Here is a 23,311-nt window from a genome sequence, read left to right on the forward strand (position 1 = left end):
CAGGTTGTGTTGCCATCAGTTAGCACCCCATAAACATCAAGGTCACCCTGTTCGGGCCCCTTCCATTAAAATGTGTAAGAGCTCACAACCCAGGTTGTAAAAGGCTGATGGAGAGGTGCCCAGCCACCAGGCCACCTTAGCTTCATGCCAGGAGAGCATGTCTAGTGTAAACTGGCGAGGAAATGGAGGCTTTGGATGGACAGCCCAGCAGTCTCCAGATGACAAAAGTGAGACTGAGTGTCTGGGAGATTCTACGTAGGGCATCTCATCTCATTTCACATAGATTCAGGGGCTGACCTGGATGTAACCAAAGATAAGCAACAGATCTGCCAGAAGAGCCAGGAGGTCCCCACAAGGAGAGCCTGCCTCTTCGCAGATCAGTTTCCTTAATCTGATAATGTCTGTTGGCACATTGGTCAGACTTGTCAAAACGAGGGAGAAGCACCAGGTGATCACATGGCCCTGTGGACTCTGCTCGCTCTCTGCGTGTGGGTAGTAGCCTCACCTCTAGGGAAGCTAGTAACCAGCGGTTCTGACAGCGTTGCTGTGATAGTTCAATGAGAAATTATATACGAACAGTGCTTCGTAAACTCTACAACCTGACGTAAGTGTCAGGTATTAAGCCAGAAATGACTTTCCCCACACATTACCTCGTTTGATCTAACACCAACCCTGTGAGATGGATGAAACGGGAATTATTATACCTGTTTCGCAGAAAGAGAAAGTGAGGCTCAGTGAATTTCATAACTTACAACTTGCAGATCACCCAACCAATAAGTGGAAAAGCCAAGGGTGACGCCCAAATCTGTCTGATTCTAAGATTCGTGGTGTTTTCTCCGCTGCGTATCAGCAGGAAGGTGCTGCAGGAACCACTGCGGATGACTTGGATCCTCCTGGGATTCCAGGACCGGGTTGGGCTTCGTCCAGATTCTGATCTCCCAGAGGACAGAGATTGGGTCTGGTTTTTCTCTGTATTCCGAGCACCAGCCACGGTCTTGAGCACATAGTAGGCATGCTTGGAATACTACTGGAAGAATGAACGAATCAGTACGAATGCACTGATACCTACCTTGTATCAGGCACCCCCCACCCCCCGAAGGGGTGCTGTCACCATCCCCATTTAACAGAAGGAGGAAACGAAATTTAGCCATCGGAGAGGTTGCCTAAGGTCACGTAACTGGCAGAACATATTTGGAACCACATCTAAGTCCCATGCTCTTTCATCCACACTGCCTTCAGATTAATTAATGTAGGAATGGCCTACGTGTTAGCTAAGGCCTCAAGCCAGGCAAATGCTGGGGAAAGGCTGCCCCTTCTTCTCTAGACCCCCTTGAATTCTGTGTGCTCTGCTGCCTGAAAACACCAAGGCTTTGGCCCCAGCAGCCTGTCCCTCTGCTGGCACACCTCAGTGAATAGAAGCGCTGTTTGCTGTTTACTTTTACACCATAAACCGCCACCTGGAAAAAGTGCTGAGTAAAACCAAACAAATGCTCAAATAATCGTCCCTCCCAGGTCTCTCAGGGGAAAGTTCCAGCCTTGAGGCGGGCCCTGCCTCCAGAGTCACCAGGGGTCACTGCTGTGCAGAAGGGTTAGAAATTTCAGAGACAGGACTTTGGAAGGCCTGGGGCCTGGAGATTATCATTCTGTGTCCAGACGTTGTCTGTATGAGAAGAAGGGAAGGAAGCTCCAAGAATGTCCTGAGACAGCCGCATTCCTGGAGGGCTGCTGGATGTAGTGATGCTAGCCCACAGCCCCACCCCAACCTGGGAGGTTTTCCTAATGCCCAGACAGGCTGGGACTGACCCTCAGCCAGGCTGAGCAGGGTGTTAATGAGTTGTTTTGCATTCTCAGGCTGCCTGTAGCCCCAGGCACAGGTGGATTCACCCCTTATCGCAAACTTCAGTTAAGGATCTGTCCTGTACCTAGCTCTGTCCCGGGTAGCACGCAGAGAGGCGATCAGGAGAATCCGGTTCAGCCTCTGATATCCCTAGTCTGAAGCCGGACAGGCACAGAAACAGAAAACCAGTTTACCATGTAATATGGAAGGGCAAGGAACAAGAGAATAACCACAGGGTGAGTCACGGACTTCTTAGAGAAGGAGAGACCCTTGAGCTGGGCCTTGGGGGTACGTTATGCTGTGTAACATGGAGGGTGTTTATATCACAGACTCCCACAGGCTTAGAGCCAGAAGAGACCTCAAAGGCCATCAGATTCCCCCCCACCCCCGAAGTAGATGAGGAAACCCAACACCCAGTGAGGGGAAGTGACGTCCCCGAGGTCACACAGCAGATGAGTGGCTGAGCAGGCACAGGCCTTGCACACCTGGTCCTTGGGCTCCTAGTCTGAAGTTCACTGTCCTGAGAAACCTTCCTTGAGTTCGGCATCTCTGCCATGCCCTTTTCTAGCTTGCCCTTCACCGAGTGCGCTCTGAGGACTGTGAGGCTTTGTCGTCACTGCCCACACTCAATACACCCCTGACGTCAAGGAACCTGCCTCCCGTCTCACAGCTCAGAAGCTGCTGAGCCTGGCACAGAACCCGGGGGCCCCCGGCTCCAGGTCAGGGCTCTCTGCACCCAGGACCCTTCTTCTCTGGGCAGCTGAGAAATCTGGTGTGTCCCTGCGTGTCGTGTGTCCCTTCCCAGGTAGTATGCCTAACAAGTTGTTGGACATAGGGACACCCCATAAATGGTGACTCAACTGTTGTGTTGTGGTTTTTTTGTTTGTTTTTTTTAATTCTCAAACATCCTAGCCATTGCCTTGTAGGTTGATATGGAAGGTCTAAGCCTCTGAGATCTAATTTTGATTTATCTCCTTTTTCAAAAATAGCTAGACCATTAGTAGCTTCCAAACTAGGAATATAGCTTGGAATCTTCCAAGCTGTCATGGGCAAATGCAACCTGACACAGTGCCAGTTAATTTAGTTTGCAGGAGAACAAAAGCATTGGGGTTTTCATTTGAAGACTGTCGGGCCATAAGGCACAGACTGCAGGCAGGGTCTCCATCGACAGCCCTGGCAGAGAGCATCCGCGGCCATGGCCGCTCAACCTGTTTCCTAAACCCCATGCCGGAGCCTTCACCACCTCTGCCTGCGTAACTGGGAAGCTGTCACTGGTCCTGCGCCCGAGGGGCTTGTGAATTGGACCGTATGTGTTCTGCACCGGCTCACAGACGGGCCGCTGTAAAGGGCTGGGTGCCTCGACTCTGGCTGTGACGCAGTCCCCCAGTTATTTGCTTTGGATCCGAAGGGCCTTGGAGGCGGTGCTTGGAGTTGGAGAGGCAAGGCAGTGTGCAGGAAGATGGGCGCGAACCAGCCCCCAGAGTCCCCCCCGCCGGCGGGGTGCAGGGGGCCGCCCTTTCACCCCTCCTCAAGGACAGTCAGGGCTGGAAGGAAATGCGGGCCCTGGACCCCTGCACGTGCCGGCGCCAGACCCACGAGCACTTCCCTCAGCCATCAGGGACTCCTCACTTTGTTTTCACACATAACCAGTTTTTAATTAAATTTGACTTTTCCTCACATCTGTTCAGAAGGCCGGTCCCCCTTGGACATGGCGAGCACAAAAGCGGGGACAGGCTGGCAGGAGGAGAAAGCAAACAGAGCAGAGCCCTTCCATCAGCCTCTTTTGGGAAGGGAATTGGGCTCAGGACGGGCTTTTGCCTGGAGAATTGTTCTCACCCACCGGGGAGATTAGCCTCCCAAGCCTCTGGAATCTGGATCGGTCCCTCCCAGGAGCCAAGGTAGGTAGCCAAGTGTGACCCTTGTTCCCAACGATGACCGGCTCAAAATGTGTTTATTCTCTCCCCTCTCTCCCCCGCCATCCTCCTTACAGAGATCTGTGCTGCCGACTGTGGGGGCCACGGCGTCTGCGTGGGGGGCACCTGCCGCTGCGAGGAAGGCTGGATGGGGGCGGCCTGCGACCAGCGGGCCTGCCACCCGCGCTGTGCAGAGCATGGGACCTGCCGCGATGGCAAGTGCGAGTGCAGCCCAGGGTGGAACGGCGAGCACTGCACCATCGGTATGGCGGGCCCAGGCCCGGGGGTCTGCTGTGGGGCGCATGCTGCCTCTGTCCGCATGTGGGAGCTGGGCACAAAGTCCTTTCATCTGGCGACATTATGGTTGGCATTTCCCAGCGGCGATTGGACTTAAACTCATAATTGGGCATTTTTAACCTTTTCCCTCCCAGTCTGCATTTCCCAGATGTGCATTCGCTGGCTCGCGTGCCTTGCTGTGTATCCTTCCTGGGCCAGATGCAGTAGGGCTCTGTGCTGAGGAGCTGGAGACCGGGAGCAGGGCACACGACCACCACTTAGCAGCTGTGGGCTGTCCCAACGCGTCTCTGAGCCTCGTTCTGCTCACCTATACAATGGGGATCATATGCCTATAAAGAGCGCAGCACAGGCTGGCACAGGGTACAGTGCTCGGTAGTGTGGCCATTATGATCAAACTCGTGATCTGGTTGGAGGGCTTAGGCTTGGCTCTCAACCCCCCACACCCTCCGGCCACCTAGGCCTGAGCTGTGAGACAGGCCTGGAATCCTGGGAAAAGCTTCCCACAGGCCCCAGGCCACATCTACCTCCCATCAGGCCTGGATCCCTCCCTCCCCTGTCCACAGCCCCCATCCTGTCTGCATTTGTCTCCTCGCTGCTCTCTGGGGGCTCCTCACAGCGTCCCTGCTGAAGCAGCACCATTGGCAGCTCTCGGAACAAGCTGATCACTCCATTCCCTTCTTCCTGCTTTGCCTGCTGCTTTTGTTGATTTTAAACACAGCCAGACGTTTTGCTTGGTTTATTATCCTGGAAAGAGCACTCACCAAAAGCTCGTTCTTGAATCAACTGGTTTGTGTGTGTGTTTTAACTTCTTCCCCTTCCATTTTTTTCAAACGGAGGGTCTGTGATTAGATGGCAAGCACATGGCTTTGGAAGGCCGGATTCTGGGTGCCTCTCCAGCTCAAACGTCACCTCTTAGGTCTTACAGAAACTGGGAGACGAGCCCCAGACCTTCTGAGGGACAGAGAAGTTTTGAGCAAATGGAGCCACTGCTTTTCTCCTTTTTTTTTTTTTTTGGCTTCATTCCTTCTGTTTTGCAATCTGAAATTATCTATATTCATCATCCCCACGCCCACAACATCACTTTGGTGATAAACGGCAGTGGAAGCCCTTGTGTTTATTAACAATAACAATGGCTTCTGATTTTTGAGTGTTTAAAATGTGCCAAGCCTGTGCTAAGGGCTTTTAACTGCATTATCTCATACTCCACAGAGTCCCCCTGTGAAGGCACGCGTGTTATTCCCTCCTTCTCAGGGACCTGAGGCTTGAGGACACGTAGCTCGTGAGAAGTAGGACAGGAATTTGAGGCTCGGTTTCCAGAGCCCTGGTGCAGGGTCTCCATACCAGCTGCTTGCTCTGCAGCGACAGGCAGAGTCCGGGTTTTCTACGAGGCATCGGGCTCACATCCTTGGGGGGCTGCGGCTCCTCATTACCGTTGCGCTCCGAGTTGCGAACCTAGGTGCCCACCCCAGACTCTCCACAGAGCCGCTCCAGAGCCCAGGGCAGCCCTCCCCACTTTGTCCCCAGCAAAGGTGCCTCAGTGACTTAATGCGCCCTTCTGGGCGGCTTCTTCACGTCCATGTCATCCAACCTTACAATGGCCCTTAACAACCGTGCATGAGAAATGGCCCTCGTCACTCGCGGGGCCCTCTTCCTTAAACCCCTCTTTCCCCTCACCCTCGCTTTTCCCCATGACTGAGGACAGGCTGACCTTTCAGCCTCCCCACCCGAAGGGGGGCCCATCCCTATTAAAACCAAAAGCAGAGCTCAGAGAGAGTACATCCTGTTTTCCATCACTTAATTACCAAGTCCTCAGCTCACCTTACCAAGTTCCAGAAAGTTTATGGATGGCAGACTTTTATCAGATAAAAGCATTTCATCTTAGTCAAATGATGCTGAGGGATTTCATGAACTCAGCCCTGGGCCCAATCGCAGATGATTCATGGCTGGGCTGGTGAGCAGCTGTGCTGCACCTAGTGTCTTGTGGAAGGATGTGCATCAGCCCGGCCTGAAGGATAGCCCGTGTGTTTGGATGCCAAGAAGTCAAAGCATCCCCCTCCCAACCCCTCCCACCCCACCCCCAGCCCTGCGCATCCGTACACCCACCGTCACTCCTTAAGAGCACATTCCTCCTTGGGATTGCAGATGCTTTCTGCCCTCCAGATAAGAAACGCATCAGGGTAAATGTGCACTATTCAAGAGGGAGGTTGACAGTCACAAAGACCAGAAAAATGTCATAGGACATTGAAGAAGTAATGGACTAGTCATAGTGGCTCAGATGAAAGGACGTTGGCTCGGTATTCTATTACCTTTCATTGTGTCGTGAGCATTTCCTTTTTCCCTGTCTAATCTCCCCGCATGGCAGCTTGCTCTCCATGGGTCTCTGCCTGTGGCTACCTGCATCCTCAGCGAGAAACCCAACGCCTTAGTGCTGAAGGAATGCTCTGGTCACCTGGTTCAGTGCAGGGGAAGCGGTAAGAGAGGCAAAGGAGGGAAACAATGGCGGTGCCTTCTTTTTCCTTTCGGAATAGAAATGAGGAGAAATCCCTTTTTAGCCTTTGATGGGAACAAGACGCACCTTCTTATGTTTCCAAGGAGCTTCACTCCCTTTGAAGATCATTTAGGAAAAGAAAAAAGCTGTTGGTGTGAAAAGTTAGAAATTCAAAGTGTTACATTTTCTCGTGCTGTCAGATTTCATTATTATACACGAGGTCATTATAACGCAGCTGGTTCATGTGCTGGGATATAGTTATGTTCTGTACCAGAGAAAAAGCTGGAATCCTCGACACTGATGCAGAGACCTCCACGCAGTTGAAGCAAGAGTGGAGGGCCTGTTTATTTACACACCGCTGCCTCCATAGACAGGAAAGAATGGTTTCCTGACCTGTCAGCTGGCGTTAAACACCAAGACAAGTCTGGGCTCCTTACGGTCAAGTCCCCAGCATAAGAATCTTTTCACCCCAGTGACATTTCCCCGAGCAGATTATTATAGTAGGAATTAAATATCTCCTGTCAGAGGCTTCAGTCCATCTTTTCTTTTATGGAAGCTACTTGATATTTTCTCCAGAAGGTTGGTTTTCAGAACAAAAGGGAAATGGAAGGTAGCATCCTCTTTAATGACAGCATTTTTGTCAAAAAGCAAGACTATTCACATTGAATCCTAATTCCTTATATTGGGAATTATCTGTCTCTTTGCATCTTTAAGAAAGGTCTTTGGTGAAAGCACTGTGGGCAGACCACCTGGTTGCTAGGGGCTTTGTTTTCTCCCTCCGTGAATCACAGCATGGGGGAGGCTGGAGGAGGCCTCCAGGGGTGACAAAGTTCTGGCCTCTTCCTCCACTGGCCACAGAACTGTACAGCCATCATCCCAAAACTGAGTTATCCTGCTCCTAAAAATATCCCACTAGTAAGAAGGGATTTTTCATTTTCAGTCTAACTTGTCAGTCATGCTCCCAGTCACATATATGAAACTCAGTTTTCCTAATCCAAAAGTTAAGGTAAGATGAGTTGACGTGGCCCTATTTCTCAAGTGTGGCTCTATTTCTTAAGTATATGGTCAACACAGAGTCATCAAAAGTATATTCAGGGATGTCTTTTCCAGGAATTTCATGGGTCTCAAGTCTGGGGCTTGACCTCCCAATTCTTTTGAAAAAGCTAAAAATCGTAGTTAAATTTGAGAAGGTGTCTAATTTTTTTCCTGTTTCTCTGAAAACGGTACTATCATTTTTGATCACTTCTACAATCGTTATTTTATTCACTTCAGTGCCCCTTTTTTATAAAGTCTCAAAACACATGTGGGAAATGCCAGCTTCTGATTACATTTGTAAAATTCCAACCTTGACCCCAAAGCTGTGATTGTTCAAGATGCCAGATACACAGAATTATTTACTAGGCTTCAGGAGAGCTGTCCAATCATATAAATCGTGATTCTTACACAAATCCTCCTCTGGGAGTAAAGATCAAAATAATACTCTGATGATGCATTTGTTCAAGTGAGCCCAGCCAGACTTCACGAAAAAAAGAGATTATAAAGAAAGGCCACACATTCTTCTGGAGTTCTTTGTCCACTTTTGAATGGTAGCTCTCAGGTTTCTTGTTTTTAATCAGACAGTCCTTAACTGAGAGCTTACAAGACCCTCACAAGGTGTCAGAGCCTGTGTGATAACCCTGTCCTCACTCTTCAGAGCACTCTCTCACAACAGGACCTGTGACCTGACAGGACAGATGCTGGCAAGGACGAGAGAAACTGGGCAGGGATCTACCCCAAGTTATCAGAGCAAGAGCTTAATGAGTCGTTGGTTCTGGGAGATGTCAGCCCACGTGTGGTAGGGGTGGCAAACTGAAAGGAGGTTGGTAAGGCTTTGTGAGTCCCTCTTAGGTAGGTGCCGCTGGCCGTATTTACTCATTGATCCTTCATCCAAAGTGAAGGGGATTAATGTATCCAAGATCTTAACAAGAACCTCTCTTTGGTGGTTTGTCAAACATCGAAAGAAATTACATGATTATAACCACCCTAACCATCACCGGCTGTAATGACCCTTGTGTAATCTGGCCTAAGGTGTACCAATGGCACAGCTGAGGCTCCCGGATAATAACAACGAACAGCCGCATGCCATGCTCAACACAGCCTTTGATAGGGGCCCTGAAGTTTCTTGGGATTACCCTAAGAGAGACTTTGGAAACTTGTTTGGGGGCGGGCAAAGCAAAGAAGCTTGCCATGGAAATGCCGAAGAGATCTAAGACCTCACAGACTCATGCCAAAGGCTCAGAGTCTGTGTCATAAATAGCAGTGCACCACCGATATCTCTAGCGACTTGCATAATGACAGGAATAGAGAAGGGGCATAAGAAACATTTGTGCAATGTTGAAAAAATCAGCATGCCCTGAGAGGAAAGATGACTCTACTGTCATTGTCTTTATCCCGAAGTCCTGAGGAGAAAGATGAGGGAATTTTGTGAAGTCCTGAATCCGCCATCCACAGTACAAACTCATGGACTTTGTGTCATCTTTCCTGAAAGTTATTATTTTAAAATCACGGTGGATTTTTAAGTGGCTATGCTCAAGGGCATACGTACCAAGATTTTCAAACAATAGAAGCATGGACAACAGTATGGACTTCCGCATGTGGCTTTTGTAAATAAATGGCATTGGACTTCAAAGATCCAGTTACCCCTTCTGTCTCTATGAGAAGAAAGCTCTATTCTGTTCCCAGAAGTCTCTTGGATTTGGTATTGACTGGCCGTTATCAGCTTCTGGACCCACAGTGTGGCTCAAGGTCACTGCGCTGGAAAGGACAGTGATTTGTGGAGCCGGAATTTGAAGTTTCGAATGCCCAGTTTTGTCTCCTGAAACCCACAGCACTGATTGCAGTCTGAGTGCCTCAGTCACTTCTGCTGGCTGCTCGTCCTGCCCATGATCTGGAAAAATTAGTAAGCACTTTTTAAAGGTATTAGAAACATATTTACATTTAATAGAGATCTTTATTATGAAATTGTTCTTAAAAATGAAATGACAAAACAAAAAAAAAATGGCATTAGGTTCGAGAGCTCTGTGAAGTCAGCCCTAGGCTTGGGGAGGCTAGCCTACAGAGGAGGTATAATCTGTCCCTGTCACCAGAGCCAGGATATCATCGTTAAGTTTGGAGAGAAGCAAGGTTTTGTTTGTGAGAGAACTCCCTCCAAGTGGATGCTGCATGGCGGTATGGCCACTTGGATCCCAATGATGGTGTCTCCCCAGCCTCGCCACCCTTTCCAACCCCGTGAGAGAAACTCCAGCTCTTCTGCGGCTGGGTTCAGTTATTACAACAATCTGTGATCACGACTCTGCAAAACTCAACAGATCTGAAAGCTAAGAACACCAGCTGAGCCAGGAGTTCCAGGAGATCCTGTGTATTATTGTTCTCAGATGACATATCACGGGAGGTGATGTCTAAGAAATTTTAGGTCACCCTGAAACATGAGATGAATGAGCTTGACTAAGACAAGCGTGACAGATGAACCAAGAATCAAGAGCCTTCACCTTAACCAGAGATGCTTCCTGGGCCATGCTACCAGTGCGCCGGCCCTATCTCTAATTGTTCAGCATGTCACAGCTTTGTTTATGCACACTTGCTTTAATATGCCATTCTCCTCCACTTTCCTTTCTTCTGTCTTGTGCTCTCATGGACTCCATGGCATCTATAAGAATGAAGGGGGAGCACGCAGGCCCAGTTAAAAATCTCCATTTCCCAAGTTTCCACTTGGCTGTGCAGTCTCCAGGAGCATATTTCATCTAGAAACAAAGCCCATATGGAAACCTCAACTAGAAACATAGCCTCTCATCCGCCCGTCTTTTGAGGCAAATATATATTGACGACCAGCAACAGTGTCTCTTCTACCCAGAGGACTGAAAAAACAAAATGTATATTTTTTATAAGAAAGGAAGAATGTTCTTGCGGTTTCTAGAACCCTAGGGCTTCCACATAAGGCCCCAGCATTGCAGTCCAGTCCAGCTAATGGGCTTTGGATTCATGTATGAAATCGAGCTGAGGACGGAGGCCTGCCTGGCAGAAAGCAGCAGGCCCTTCAGGAGACAGCCATTGGTCCGGCCATTGTGGGAGCACATGTGGGGGAACTATAGAGAGAGGGGTGGGAAGGAAGCCCCTCAAACAGCTATGAGGAGGCCAGGTGGGGAAGATGAGATGTACTACTGATTAATGCTGGGAGCAAAGAGGACTGCCCTGCTTTCAACACACAGCCACATGAATGCACCATGGAGTTAATTTTAGAGCAACATTTGACACCCATCCTCACAGAGAAGCAAATCCTTGGAGTGCCAAGTAAGTCAGTGCTTGGATGCGACCCTTCCATTGGAAAACAGAGCATACATCATTCTGTCTTTCGAGTTAACAAGCATTGAGAAGTAGCCAGGTTTTCTTTTCTTTTTCTTGTTTTCACAGTGACATCCATTGACCTGCACCTTACATTCTCTGTAAGATGCACCAAGGAGAAATGCATCTTACTTAGAACACCAAGCATTCTGCATTCAAGTCTGCGTGGGCACATGTGTCCATGGCCAATTCAAGAATGGCAAACAGATAATCTGGCGGTATATTTGACCAAAGCCTCGGTCCACTTCCCTAGTGCATATTAGAGATGATCCCAAGTTTACACCTTTCGGAGTTCCAGCTCCCTGAAAGCCCCGCTGCCCAGGCAGGGAGCACTTGTTCTTATGTGGCTGCTGCCCCCAAACGGAAGTTGGACGCTGCTCTGGGTAGACAAAGGGCAAGTTCTAGTCTTCCATAAAGTTGAACACACCTGACAGAGCAGGAGCATGGCCACGTTTGCGGCTTCCCATCCTCCTTTCTCTCCTGTTTTCCCTACCCATATGTCTTTTATATCATCACCTTTCCAAACCCCTGGATCATAGAATGAGTTGAAGTTCCTTTTGACCCTTCCTGGAGAATGTGCTTGCTCTCCCTCCTTCTCTCTCGTGTCATCTTGTCTTTGGTTTTATTTTCCCCACCATGGCAGGTCTGTCCCAAACATGGGGCGCATCCTCCCCCCACCCCCCGCCATGTCCCCTGAGCACCTGGCATGGTTCCGTGGCAGGCAGTGTTGCACTTACTTGAGCCTACCTTAAATGTCCTGTCTTTTATTCCCCAAGCGCACTATCTGGATAGGGTAGTGAAAGGTATGGTCTTCCTTCCTCTATTTTCCTATTGTCTTTGTGTGTGTGTTTGTGTATGAGCATAAAAGAAGAAATGTGTATATAAGCGATGTATATACACCCCAGAAGCATGCTGTCTAGATGCTGCCACCACAGCATTCGATGCCCAGAGGGTGGGTTTTTGGTCACAGGGGGGCGATACACCTGGAGCGTCATTCTTCCCCCCCAAAGTGCTCAATCCGTTTGTGACATTACATTGTGCTGTTGTCCTACCCTCCCCACACACACATACACCCCTCCCTCTTTCTGCCCGTCCCTGACAGCCCCTAGGCCATCAGAATTAAGATACTGAGCACCAGGGTGGGTGGCCTAGGAGAAGGAGAGGCCCCAGCGCAAGCTAAGAAGTCTGAACAGCTTCGTTATGCGTCATGCTCATTCATCCAGTAAGCGCGTCCGAAGCACCCGCTAGTGCTAGTGCTGTATGCTGGATGCTGTGACAGGCTCTGGGCAGTTGGGGAGACAGACCCCTGGCCTCGGGGAGTGGGTGGTCTCTTTGTTTGGGCTTGTTTTCCTGTTCAGGGAAGGCCCGAGTTTGTAAGTTTTACGTTTGAGGAGTGTTCCCTACAGGCAAAGTAATTCCATTTTCAACATCTTCATTAATTAGCTAGTGGCCCATTTTCCAAATAGGCCTGATTCCTCTAAGAATAAGTCTGGGAAAGATCAGATATGTGTGCCCCTAAAAGCCTCCAGGCCCCCTGAGGAGAAATATCCTGCCATATTCATCGTTTTATCCAGAAATCCTAACACATCACCTGGCCCAGAGGACGTGCTTAGTGGTTAAGGACAAATACTTCCGAGTCAGACTGCCTGAGAATGAATCCAGGGTCCACCAGTAAACGGACTGGGTGACCTTGGGCAAGTTACTTAACCTCCCTTCACTTGGGAGTCCTTGTGCAGTGAACTTGGTAACAGGACCTACCTCATAGGGTAGGCATTAGAATTAAGCAAAGTAATGAATGTAACATGCATGCTTAGCACACGGGCAGGGATGATGCTCGATAAATGTTAGCAATGCTATTTTATCATTGTATTCTCATCCTCACCCTTAATTTGGAGAACTTCATTAGCCAGAGTCATTTTTGAAATTGTAAAGAAAATGGCTCAATCAGTCTTTAATAAGAGACAGCAACTGCTGTTTAAAAACTTAGGGAAAGGTTTTGGGGGAAACAGAAATGACTGAATGCTTTCCAACCAGAACATCTTTGCCAAGTACAGGAAAGGTGCCAGTGGGGCCCATCAGATGGATGCTTGGTGTTGAGAAGCAAGGTTCCTTGCATTTTACATGCTGGTCTTCAGCTGAAAATACAGTCATTCTGGCAAGAGAGAGAAGTCCCTGTGAGCCTCTTTAAAATAGGTACTTCACACATAATCATTATCAGAGGAATCTTCAGGATGGATTAAATTTAATAATGTTATCATCTATTTCGTAGAATTTTTTCCTACAATCTAAATTTTTTTCATATCCGTGAGTCTTAAGTCCTTTGAATTTTTTTTAAGGGAGCAGATAGAACTATACTCATTTTATTGGAAAAGGAAATTGAAGTTGAGGAAGGTAAGGGGCCCACCCTGGGTTACCTTGTAGGGAGCCAGGATTTTGAATTTCCTGACCTAATCCGTGTTTCCAACATTCTATCTTCTATCACCATTCACCAAGAATGTCCCATAATTTCCAATATTCTTCCTCTAAACCACGTCTACCAAACTGGCACCCTCACCAGGAAGTGACACATATTCTATCTCAAACCACTTGTTCTGATCTTTAGTTCAGAAAATATCACCAGACCTTTATTTGGATTAGGCCAATAAATCATAACTTGCTTTAAAAGAGAATTTTTTTTTTCACCAAAATCTAGGTTTGAACCATGCCCCCATCCTGCTGACTTTCTGGTAAAATGGATACAAATCCTAAATATATATATGTATGTGTATATTTCAGAGACCTGTACCCTGCAAACTCAGGACTTGTCAGAGTACAGTATCATGCCAGCAAAGACAAGCCGACGTTTGTTCTTTGTTTCCCCCTTGCAGCAGTAGAGACTGAAGAAACAACATGCACTTAACAGATATGTTGAACTCCTCCTAAGTGCCAGAAAATGTGGATACCACACAACAGAAATGCTTCCTATTCTTGTATTCCTGGCAGTCTAGCAGAGTAGACACTAATAAAACAAATAATTCCAATGAGTGTGATGAGGGTTATGACAGGAGATGTCCAAGGCCCACTTAGCAAGAAGAGCTGCCCGATTTAGGCAGTGCCTTGTAGACCAAGATTGTGAACTTTAGCAGAAGCAGATGAGAAAGCCGCTAAAGGTTATACAAGCAGGATGGTGGCTTGATGACATTTGTGATTTGGAAGGATTAGTCTGGCCATACTGGGGAGAAAAAGAGTTGAGGAGGAACATTTGGGGGCAAACAGACCAATTAGGAGACTCTTGCCATCATCGAGGTGGGAGATGATGGTGACCTTGTCTAGGGAATTGAGTGTAGGGATGAAAAAGTACAAGAGGACGGGGAAGAGAACCATAAAGCAATGGGACATTCTGATACATGATAGGGTTAATACACAGCCCCTTTGCCACTTAACTAAAAACTATCTGCAAGGATTCGGAAAGTCTTCCTGGCATACCTGATGCTAGTTTCAAGGGGACTTCTCCATAGGCTTACACAGAAGGCTGAAGATAAAGTGGTCCCTTGTCATTTAAAGGGCATCTTTTCTTTTGAAAAGCTCAGGCCTTCTCTAAACCTTGAAATTACATTATTTTGGCTCTAGCAAATGCCTGATGTGAGTCCTTCCAGAGGGGATTGTTAATGTCAGTTGGGTTCTCTGAATTATTGATGAGTTTCAGAGTTTGTAGAATTAATGGGCTTTAGTGGTGGGTAAGGATGGGCATGTTGCTTTAAGAAAGTCAGCAAGTCACCCCAGAGGAGGCTCCTCATACCGGCTAATGGGGGTGTGAGTACTCCAGAAGCAGACTGCTGGCTGAGAGCAAGCCTCATTTAACCCACGGGTACTGAGTCCCTCTGAAACCCTGAAACCGATAGGACAGTGCAGACCCCCAGGGTATAGCTTGGTCCATTTGAAGAAGCTAACGGTATTTAAAGTGTTCCTGTGATTTCACATATAGAGCTTCCCCTCCCTGAGGACACCCACCCCCTCAGGCAGTCTCTGAGCAGAAAGTGTGCACTCGGCATCCTGTGCTAAGACGAGCTCACTGGAGCAGGGGTTCCCAGACAGGGCTTTGTGGAATGGAATATTCCACATTATTTTAAGTGGTTATAGGGGAAAGAAAGGGCTGAGGTCAAACTGGAAAATGTTCTGATAATCCAATAAGCAAGTTTCTTTATTGTAAGACCCTTGGAGCCTTTAATGTATTAATATTCGGTGTGACTTTCTAGAATGAGATTATAGGATAAAATATTTTCCAAACTTACTTGACCACAGAAGCTTGTTTTTGAGGACCTCATAGAACTGGCATTCTGCAAAATTCACTTTGAGACATTTTGTTTGAGAGTATGAGACCCATTGTAAGTCCTTCCTGGAACAAAGTAAAGTATAGGTAAATAGAATGTAAAATTATTGAGGGCAGAGAGTATATCTCATCTCTGTGTGCCCTAGAATTGATACACACCTGCCTGGCATCCAGTAGGTGCTGAGTAAAGTTTGTTGAAATTAAGAACAATATCATCAAAATTACAGTTGTTTTGACCCTCTCTATTGGGTCGGTTGTACTGGAAGGACCAAACACAGCATCTCATCTGAACCTTCATTTTATAGATAAGAAAAACTGAGTCCAAAAGAGGACAAGTAACTTTGCAGAGATCCCACAAGTTAGGCAGCAGGTCCAAGAATCTAGGTCTCCTGTCTCATTCACTGATTCATTTCAACAAACACCCTTTGAGCACCTGTTATGTGCAAGGCACTGGCTTAAAGCCAACATTGCCTTTATGGATTTCATATTCTAATGGAGGGAATAAGACATTAGACTAATTGCAAAATTAATAATTTACATATACTTGGGACCCTTGCTACCAAGGAGGACAGAGCACTAGGAAAGCACGAAGTGGTGGGCCTGGGCTGGGACTCGCGGCCTTGAACCCATCCTGCTGCCTCCCACTGAGCTGCATGTTAACCCCCATGACCACGTCTTGGGCTTGTCTCGGCTCTCTTTGGCAAGGTTTGTATTATGAGAACCGTAGCTCTTGACCCAAACATTGATACAGTTGGGCCTGGCAAAGGTTATTTTCTGGTTTGTGAATTTCTCAGTGAAGTTATACAACATTAAGACAAATCAATCCAATAATAATAATAATAGCACCTATCGTTTATTGAATGCCTACTTATGTTACCCACCATGCTAAATAATTAACATACATTATCTCATTAATCTTCTCAGCAACTCTTTGAGTTAGGCATTACCTCCATTTTACAGATGATAATACTGAGAGAGATAATACAAGAGAGAGTTAGATAATTTGCCAGTCATCCCATGGGTAGTAATTAAAACGGTAATATGGGGATTTGAATTGAGATCTGCCCAGTTCCAAAGTCCACACTGTGTTACAGCACATGGTTTTAATTTACAATTCAGGATTAAATGGTGTGAAACTGGAACTGCCTTGGAAAATCAGGATCTGGAAAAATAACAAAGTTATTTAAAAGTGATATGTGTGAAGTGTCTAGCACAGTGGCAAGCCATGGTAGACCCTCAGTAGATGGCAGCTGTCACTATATTGCTGTCCTGAAGCCTCTAAACCAGGAGGTGGCAAACTACAGCACACAAACCAAACCTGGCCCATCACCTATTTTTGTAAATAAAGTTTTATCAGAACAGAGCCGTCATTCGTTGGTAAGTTACGTCTGGCTGCTTTCCCTCCACGATAGCAGATTTGAGTAATTGCAACAGAGACCCTATAGCTCACCAGCCTAAAATATTTATTATCTGGACCTTCAGAGACAAAGTTGGCTGACTCTGATCTAGACAAGTGCCTCAGGTTCCGATGTTGCCATGCTATGAGCCCTGTGGAAGGTTCTGGGTACAACTCATGATACTGTATGCCTTTTAGAAGATTCATATACTGTCCTTAAGCTGTAGGTCAGGCTTTGTGCCTCATGCATACATGATATCATTTAATCCCCTGAGCAACCCCATGTATAAGCAGGCTGAGGCTCAAAGAGATTAAATAAGGTCATAGAAGCCACTGAGAGGCGAACCACACTGGTAGGGCATCCAAACTTGTGCACTTTGCCACTGACGGGAGGCTACATCATGGAGCAAGAGAAAGCAGTCTACTACCATTCTTAACAATGGGACTCGACTTCCTTCCTCCAAGACTGATTTCAAATACAAATGAGGCTCCGTTGAAAGGCAGTGCCCTCTGGATGGATAAACATTTAAATGGGACTAGTTGGGGAAAGAACGGGTCTCGAATTGTTTGGGCCAGGAAGAGTGGCTGGTGCCGGGAGCCGGGCCAGATGGCTGGCTGGTCACCTGCATGCCACAGCACTGCTCCTACGCTTGCACGACTGCTGTCCCGGTCACCTGTGGGAGAGCCATGCTGGTGGCCTCCCACCCTTCCCAGCAGCCTTCTGCTGTGCAAAGACCAGAGTCCACATTTGCTTCTAAACTTCTGCCAGGATCCCTCCTAGCCTTGGAGTGCACAGTCAATACGGTTTCTTCCTCTGAATGACAAGCACGGTGACCAGAGTGATTGACTGGCAGCTGTCTGAACGTCTCAAATACAAATGAACATGTTCTTTTCTTTTACTTTGTAATTAAAGTCAGCTATTGACAGGCCTTGAAACACTAAAGTTTTATATTCTAATTGATGGGTCATTCGGGGCGTCCCTGCCGTGGCCTACATCTTGGATGGGACAGCTACCTTCACACTGGTCCCATTTAAGAATAAGGGGTCAATTTTCAGTTATTTCATAGCAGAAAATTTACTTTGTAGCCATATTTGTAGCAGTTTGCTGCTCATAATAATAAAGTTTTATAGATGACTTTCACCTCCATACCCTTTCCTGACTGAGCAGGGCCAGAGAGAAGACACAGAAGGTAGGCCAGGGAAAGGTGTTTTTTGCTAGCCACTCTGAGGAAGGAGTTGGCAGTTGTTGAAATGAAGACTTGAATGAAAACCAAGGGCCAAATAGAGGCTGAAGTGAACCGTGGAACTTAACAGATTCGCAAACCTAGATTTCTGAGCCGTGAACTCAGAAAGAAGGGTTTAAAAGGGTGGTCATAAAAACCCTGTAAATCTGCTTGCCCAGTAAGGGTAACTCCCTACCTTATGATGTGGGCAAAGCAAAACCAAGGCAGACTCTATAAACATCGCCTGAGCCTTCTTCATGCGATCACCCGGGGCTCTCTCAGACAGATGGCCACTCCCGTATCAGGTTCCCACCAGACTTTGTACATCTCCCTGAGGACGTTTAGCAGTGAAATACTTTGCTTATACGAATCTGTCTCCTCAGATAGGCTGCATGCTCCTCCAGAAAAAGAAGCGGGTGTTATTCATCTCCGTACCTCCAGCGCTAGCCCGGAGAAGGTTCTTGATAAATGACAGGCACACGCATGTACAGATGAACCACATTGAGGAAGGACAGCCTGCCCATACCTGCATTTGCAATCAGACAGCCCTAGCGAGTCTGCCCCATGGCAGTCGTCGGGGTCCTCTGCGCGCAGAACCTTCTTCCTAGTGGCAATAGATAAGATGGGAAGGAAAAGACCCAAGGGCCCTTCCTCAAAGCAAAGATGGTTGTTGAGGAGAAAACGGGACAAAATAAATGAAAAGCTAGGGTCCAGTACGAGTAATAGTACAACAGTACTTGACCCAGGAACAAGTGCTGAAAAAAGTATAGCCCTTCTAGAATGAGACCCAGAAATGCCGAAGGAATGTTAGGAGTAAATGGAAAGGTGATTCCTTTGTTCCAAACAGCCCCCAGAAACAGGAAAAACACACAAGGGTGAACGTGGAGCAGGGATCAGGCAAAAGTTTCCATCCGTCACCTTCTTTCAGGCTGGCATCCACTAATTCTCCCTTGGGAATCCCAATCACTTCTGAAAGGGGGGACTTTGGTGCAGAAGGTGTGTTTCTGACCTATCCCCACCACTTCCCAACCATGCCGCCTCCTCACCGTGTGGCCTTAGCAAGTCATTCCACGCATGAGTCTCAGTTGCACTCTTGGCAACATGGCAGTTCCCAGCGACCCCGGCCTCCCTGGGTGCTGAGGGCATCAACCTGCTGGTGGAGTGAGAGTACTTTCCGAGCAGGCAGGACAAGCGTGAGTGTGTGTGACCGCAGGTGGCTGCAGACGATCAGACTTCGATGCTGTGTGCTTTGCCTTACAGAGGGTTGCCCTGGCTTGTGCAATGGCAATGGAAGATGTACCTTGGACCTGAATGGCTGGCACTGCATCTGCCAGCTGGGCTGGAGAGGAGTGGGCTGTGACACATCCATGGAAACCGCCTGCGGTGATGGCAAAGACAACGATGGAGGTAGGGCTCTGGCACCAGGGACCCCGTGCAGCTCAGCAGGGGTGGGGTGGGGGCCAGGGTGGTGGGTGGGCGTCACTGAGCCCACAGGCCAGCAGCACACCAGCTGTCCAGGCAGGGAGGCCTGCAGGGTGGGCATAAAACTGCACATGTGGTCGAAGGGGTGAGTACATGTCTCTCATTGTTTCATCTTAATTAATTTAAATGAACTAACGTAAATGAAATTAATGGCCATCTGACAGCCAGTGGAGGGGAGAAGGCATATGGAAGGAGGAATTTTCCAGCAATTCAATAGTGAGACGGGTTGCCTGGCAAAGTTATGCAATCCCCCTCACTGGAAATGGACGAGAAGAGCCCATCCGGTTTTGTATTACAGAAAGTGGCAGAAAGGATGCTTCCCCAGCAGAGGGAGGCTGAGTTACCTTTGTTTGACATGGCTTCTCCCCTGTATGTGGTAACCCTCACCAAGCCACCTTTGTCCCCACACCCTCTGTCCCTCTGGGTTTATAACAGAATTGGTCTTAGTTAATAGGGTTTTTTCAAGTGCAACACAGTCCAGACCCTAAGGAAGAGAGGCCTCGTCTTGTGGAACGTTTCTGAGCTGCAGGAGAAGAGACCAGGGTTCCAGTCCCTATTGATCCCCTGTATATCCCTAAGCAAGTTACTTGATGTCTCTGGGCCTCACACTCCCTATTTATGAAAAGGGGCAATTGGATTATGAGAACCATTCCAATCCTTGCATTGGTCCCAGAATTAGCCTTCTTTTTTCTGTTGTGTTACTTGGATAAATATAATCACGATGTGCGCTACTCTCCCTCTTGGAAGACGGGTTTATTCTTCCTGACTCTCCTAATCTCAGAGGGTTAGTAGGAGAGATTAAAAAGACAGAGTAACGAAAAAAATTTGAAGCCATCGACCCTTCCTTTCTAATGATGGCCTGACAGCTGGCCTGCTCCAAACGTGTTTGTGCAGCTCCTCCACACAGATGCTCAGGGACTTTGTAAGTATACAGCACAGAGTAGGGAATCAGCAGGCCACCTACTCTGCACTCCGACCTCTGGGACTTTTCTACTTAGAATGGCTCTGCAATCTCAGAGCACCATACGGATTAAAAGGCCGTGTGTGTATATTGTGGTTTTTCTCATTCATTTGCCTTCCTTTGGCTCCAGCAGCCTGGAAAGGGCTACTTCAGACCACCGATCTTGGTCCGAACTGGCTTTCAGCCCATGTACCTGCTGCCTGCGTCCAGGAGCTGATCAGGCCTATGCACCCAGGTCTGGGCCCAGTGGAATAGTTGTCCTCCAGGAGCTCGTGGGGTTGAGCCTTGGTAGCTAGGCAGGGACAGCGGGTCCCAGTTCTCCTCTTATCTTGCAGGCTTGAATTGTCCCTTCATCAACCTGAAACTTACTGAGTCCATCAATTCTTGTGCTCCGTAAATATCCAGAGTTCGTCCTAGGGGGCCAGAACCTAGGCTGGGCACGGAGGTGACCAAGTCTTGTCTCTGTGCTCCAGGAATTCAGATGGGGAGGGAAAAACCCACAGTGGAGTGGTAGTGGACAGTGCGAGTGCCGTGCAGAGTTCTGTATTGTTGGTGCGGGAGCAGGGAAGCATTCAGCAGGAAGGTGATACTCGAGTAGGCAGGTGTTTCCTGGAAAGGGAAGCGCTTTCTGGTCAGAGAGATCATCATAGGCAAAGGCAGGGCAAGGCACAGAAGGGCCCCAAGCATCCCTGTCTTCAGGCAAGAAAAAGTACAATAGTATTTGCTCTTCATAGGAGAGATGTCGACCCAAATTATCTGCATCACTCCTCAGCCTTCTCCTTCACTTGCTGGTAGATGCAATTCTCATGACCAACATCTTCATGTAATGAGAAGGACAGGGGACAAGAGCTGCACCATGAAGTCCTTCCCCTGTCAAGAAGGCAGGGTCTTGGCCAAAGCCCTCAAACAGCTGTTGAACATCTGGGCAGCAGAATGGAGTGTCCTTGAGTAATGTGGGGGAAGGGCACACATAAAGAATAGGGTCTACAACAAGGTTCGTCTGTTCCCTCACATGAAGCACAATACCTGTGTTTCCCGTTGGCCATCATTCAGCCAGCTCTCCCGGGGCTAGAACTAGTGTTACACGGGGCCTGAGCATGCAGGAGCCCAAAGCCCCACAGCTCTGGTGGGTGAAAGACCTTCCCGTCATAGGAAACAGGGTTGACCCAGACCCCAGGGAAATGGAGTCTCCTCCAGCCGCTCTGGGAGATGAACCAGCAGGGACTGGGAAAGAACAGTCAGAAAATCCTCAGTTGCGGGAGATGATACCTCTTGCATTTATAGAGCATGTTAGAGACTGGAATGAGCTTTTATGCACCTCTCAGCAAAGCCATGCAATAGCACTGCAACCTGAGTTCATTGACTCACTCAACAAACATTAACTGAATGTCTGCTAGGCATCAGTGCCCCTAGACAAATAAGGCACAGTCCCTGCCCTTGTGCAGTTCACAGTCTGGAGGGAGAGATAAGCAGCCTGTGGTTAGATTCGCGGTGGGATCATTGCCGGGGGAAGGAGCATCCAGTCATTGAACTGATATTATCAAATGCCTGAGTCCTCTACTGGGAACTGTGATATGGTCCCTGTCCTATGAGGCTTCCAGTCTAGCCAGAAAGACATCCATGGGCCATCATGGTTGGGAAGACAACTAGCTGGGGAGACCAGATTGATGGGGGAGCCTTGGGTTCTCAACTGTGAAATGAGGAAACATCTCCCCCACAGTCCTCTCAGTTAGGTGGGCTCTCCTAACTCCACCCATCGGGGCAGCCAAGGAGATGACGCACAAGGTCAAGGTAGCACAGATGAAACAACCACAGGGAGTAGACTGGCCCCCAGCCCTGAAGAGGGCAAGGCTATCCTCACTGGCCTGTTGCTCTGGGTCTTGGCCAAATAGGGACGGTTTTCGTGGGGGGAGAAATGGGGCAGGCCATACAAGGCATCACAGGAGTGAGCCATATTTAGCACTGCGCTGTTTTCAGTTCAGTCGGATCACACATTTGTTGGGCTTCTGCCGTCTGCAAGGCACCATGTTCCTTTCTGAGAGAGTATAAAGAACCAGCGAACGTAGCCCGGTCTTTCTCCCTCAGGAAGCCCACAGTCATTTGGACGAAGCTGCTATCCTAACAACTAAATCTAGTGGATGGAGAATGGAATAAATGCCTTTCTTTCAGCCATGATGTGGGACACAGCATATTCCCAGATAAAGAAGTCAGGGTGCAGGGGAAAGTGCTAGAGTGTAGCGGAGTGACTGTTGTTGGCTGACATGACTCAGGAGCTTGGAGCAGGGATTAGCAGAGTTGAACGTCAAGTATCAGGACTGGAAGAGACACAGAACAGGGACTCCAGCTCCCTCCTCCTACCCCCTGCATGTTGTAGAATGGGGGTGTTACACCACACACGTCAGAGTCACACACAAAGTTGGTAACGTGCACTGGCCTAGGACCCAAGACTCTTGAGCCATTCCACACGGCCCTGTGACCCTGGAGCTCTCCTGCCTTACAGTGATTCATCCTCCCCCTAGAAAGGCACTGTGAGTACTTCTTCAAGTTTAAACAGGCTACCACAGTTTTCCCAAAGCTGGCCAGAGGCTGAGAAGGATCATTCGTGTGTCAGTTTAGTTTGCAAACAACTGTGCATCCACCCCACACGCTCGATGGCTGTGGTATTATGATCCCCTTCCTGTTTCTGTATAATGAGGAAAGTCGCACAGCTGAGGGGTGGCAGAAACCGCCATCGTCTACAAGGTCTGGCCACATTAGAGCTTTTAGTACACCCAGACCTCAGACTCATGGTGCCATCGAACACCCAGCTGTGGCTCTTCAAGTTATCTGGAAACTATTGGTTTCTCTTCTTCCCCAGTTTGCTAGGCTTAGAGCAGTCCTTTCTAAATTAAACCTGAATTTCAAGCTTCATTAAGAACGCTGTTGCAGTATTTTTAAACCGTGAGACAAAAAAAAAAAAAAAAAAAGTTAACAGTATGGCTGAGTTGGGTTTAGCATTGCTGGTTTGTTTTTGTTTTCATCTGTGGTG

The 23,311-nt window shown here is 48.1% G+C and overlaps 1 protein-coding gene across 12 annotated transcripts in view; it reads left to right on the forward strand.

Moving 5' to 3' along the window:
* TENM4 (teneurin transmembrane protein 4) overlaps window positions 1-23,311 on the forward strand; it is a 721,916-nt gene that overhangs the window by 597,185 nt on the left and 101,420 nt on the right. For 11 of the 12 annotated variants that reach the window (XM_034666260.1, XM_034666259.1, XM_034666261.1 and 8 more), the window contains 3 exons: window positions 3,828-4,013; window positions 11,689-11,715; window positions 19,101-19,247. In XM_034666260.1, the coding sequence (XP_034522151.1) occupies window positions 3,828-4,013; window positions 11,689-11,715; window positions 19,101-19,247 (360 nt within the window). The remainder of the gene's footprint in view (window positions 1-3,827; window positions 4,014-11,688; window positions 11,716-19,100; window positions 19,248-23,311) is intronic. The other variant, XM_034666257.1, reaches the window with a different exon arrangement.

Source organism: Ailuropoda melanoleuca, chromosome 8 (genome assembly GCF_002007445.2).
Source record: "Ailuropoda melanoleuca isolate Jingjing chromosome 8, ASM200744v2, whole genome shotgun sequence".
Lineage (NCBI taxonomy): Eukaryota > Metazoa > Chordata > Mammalia > Carnivora > Ursidae > Ailuropoda > Ailuropoda melanoleuca.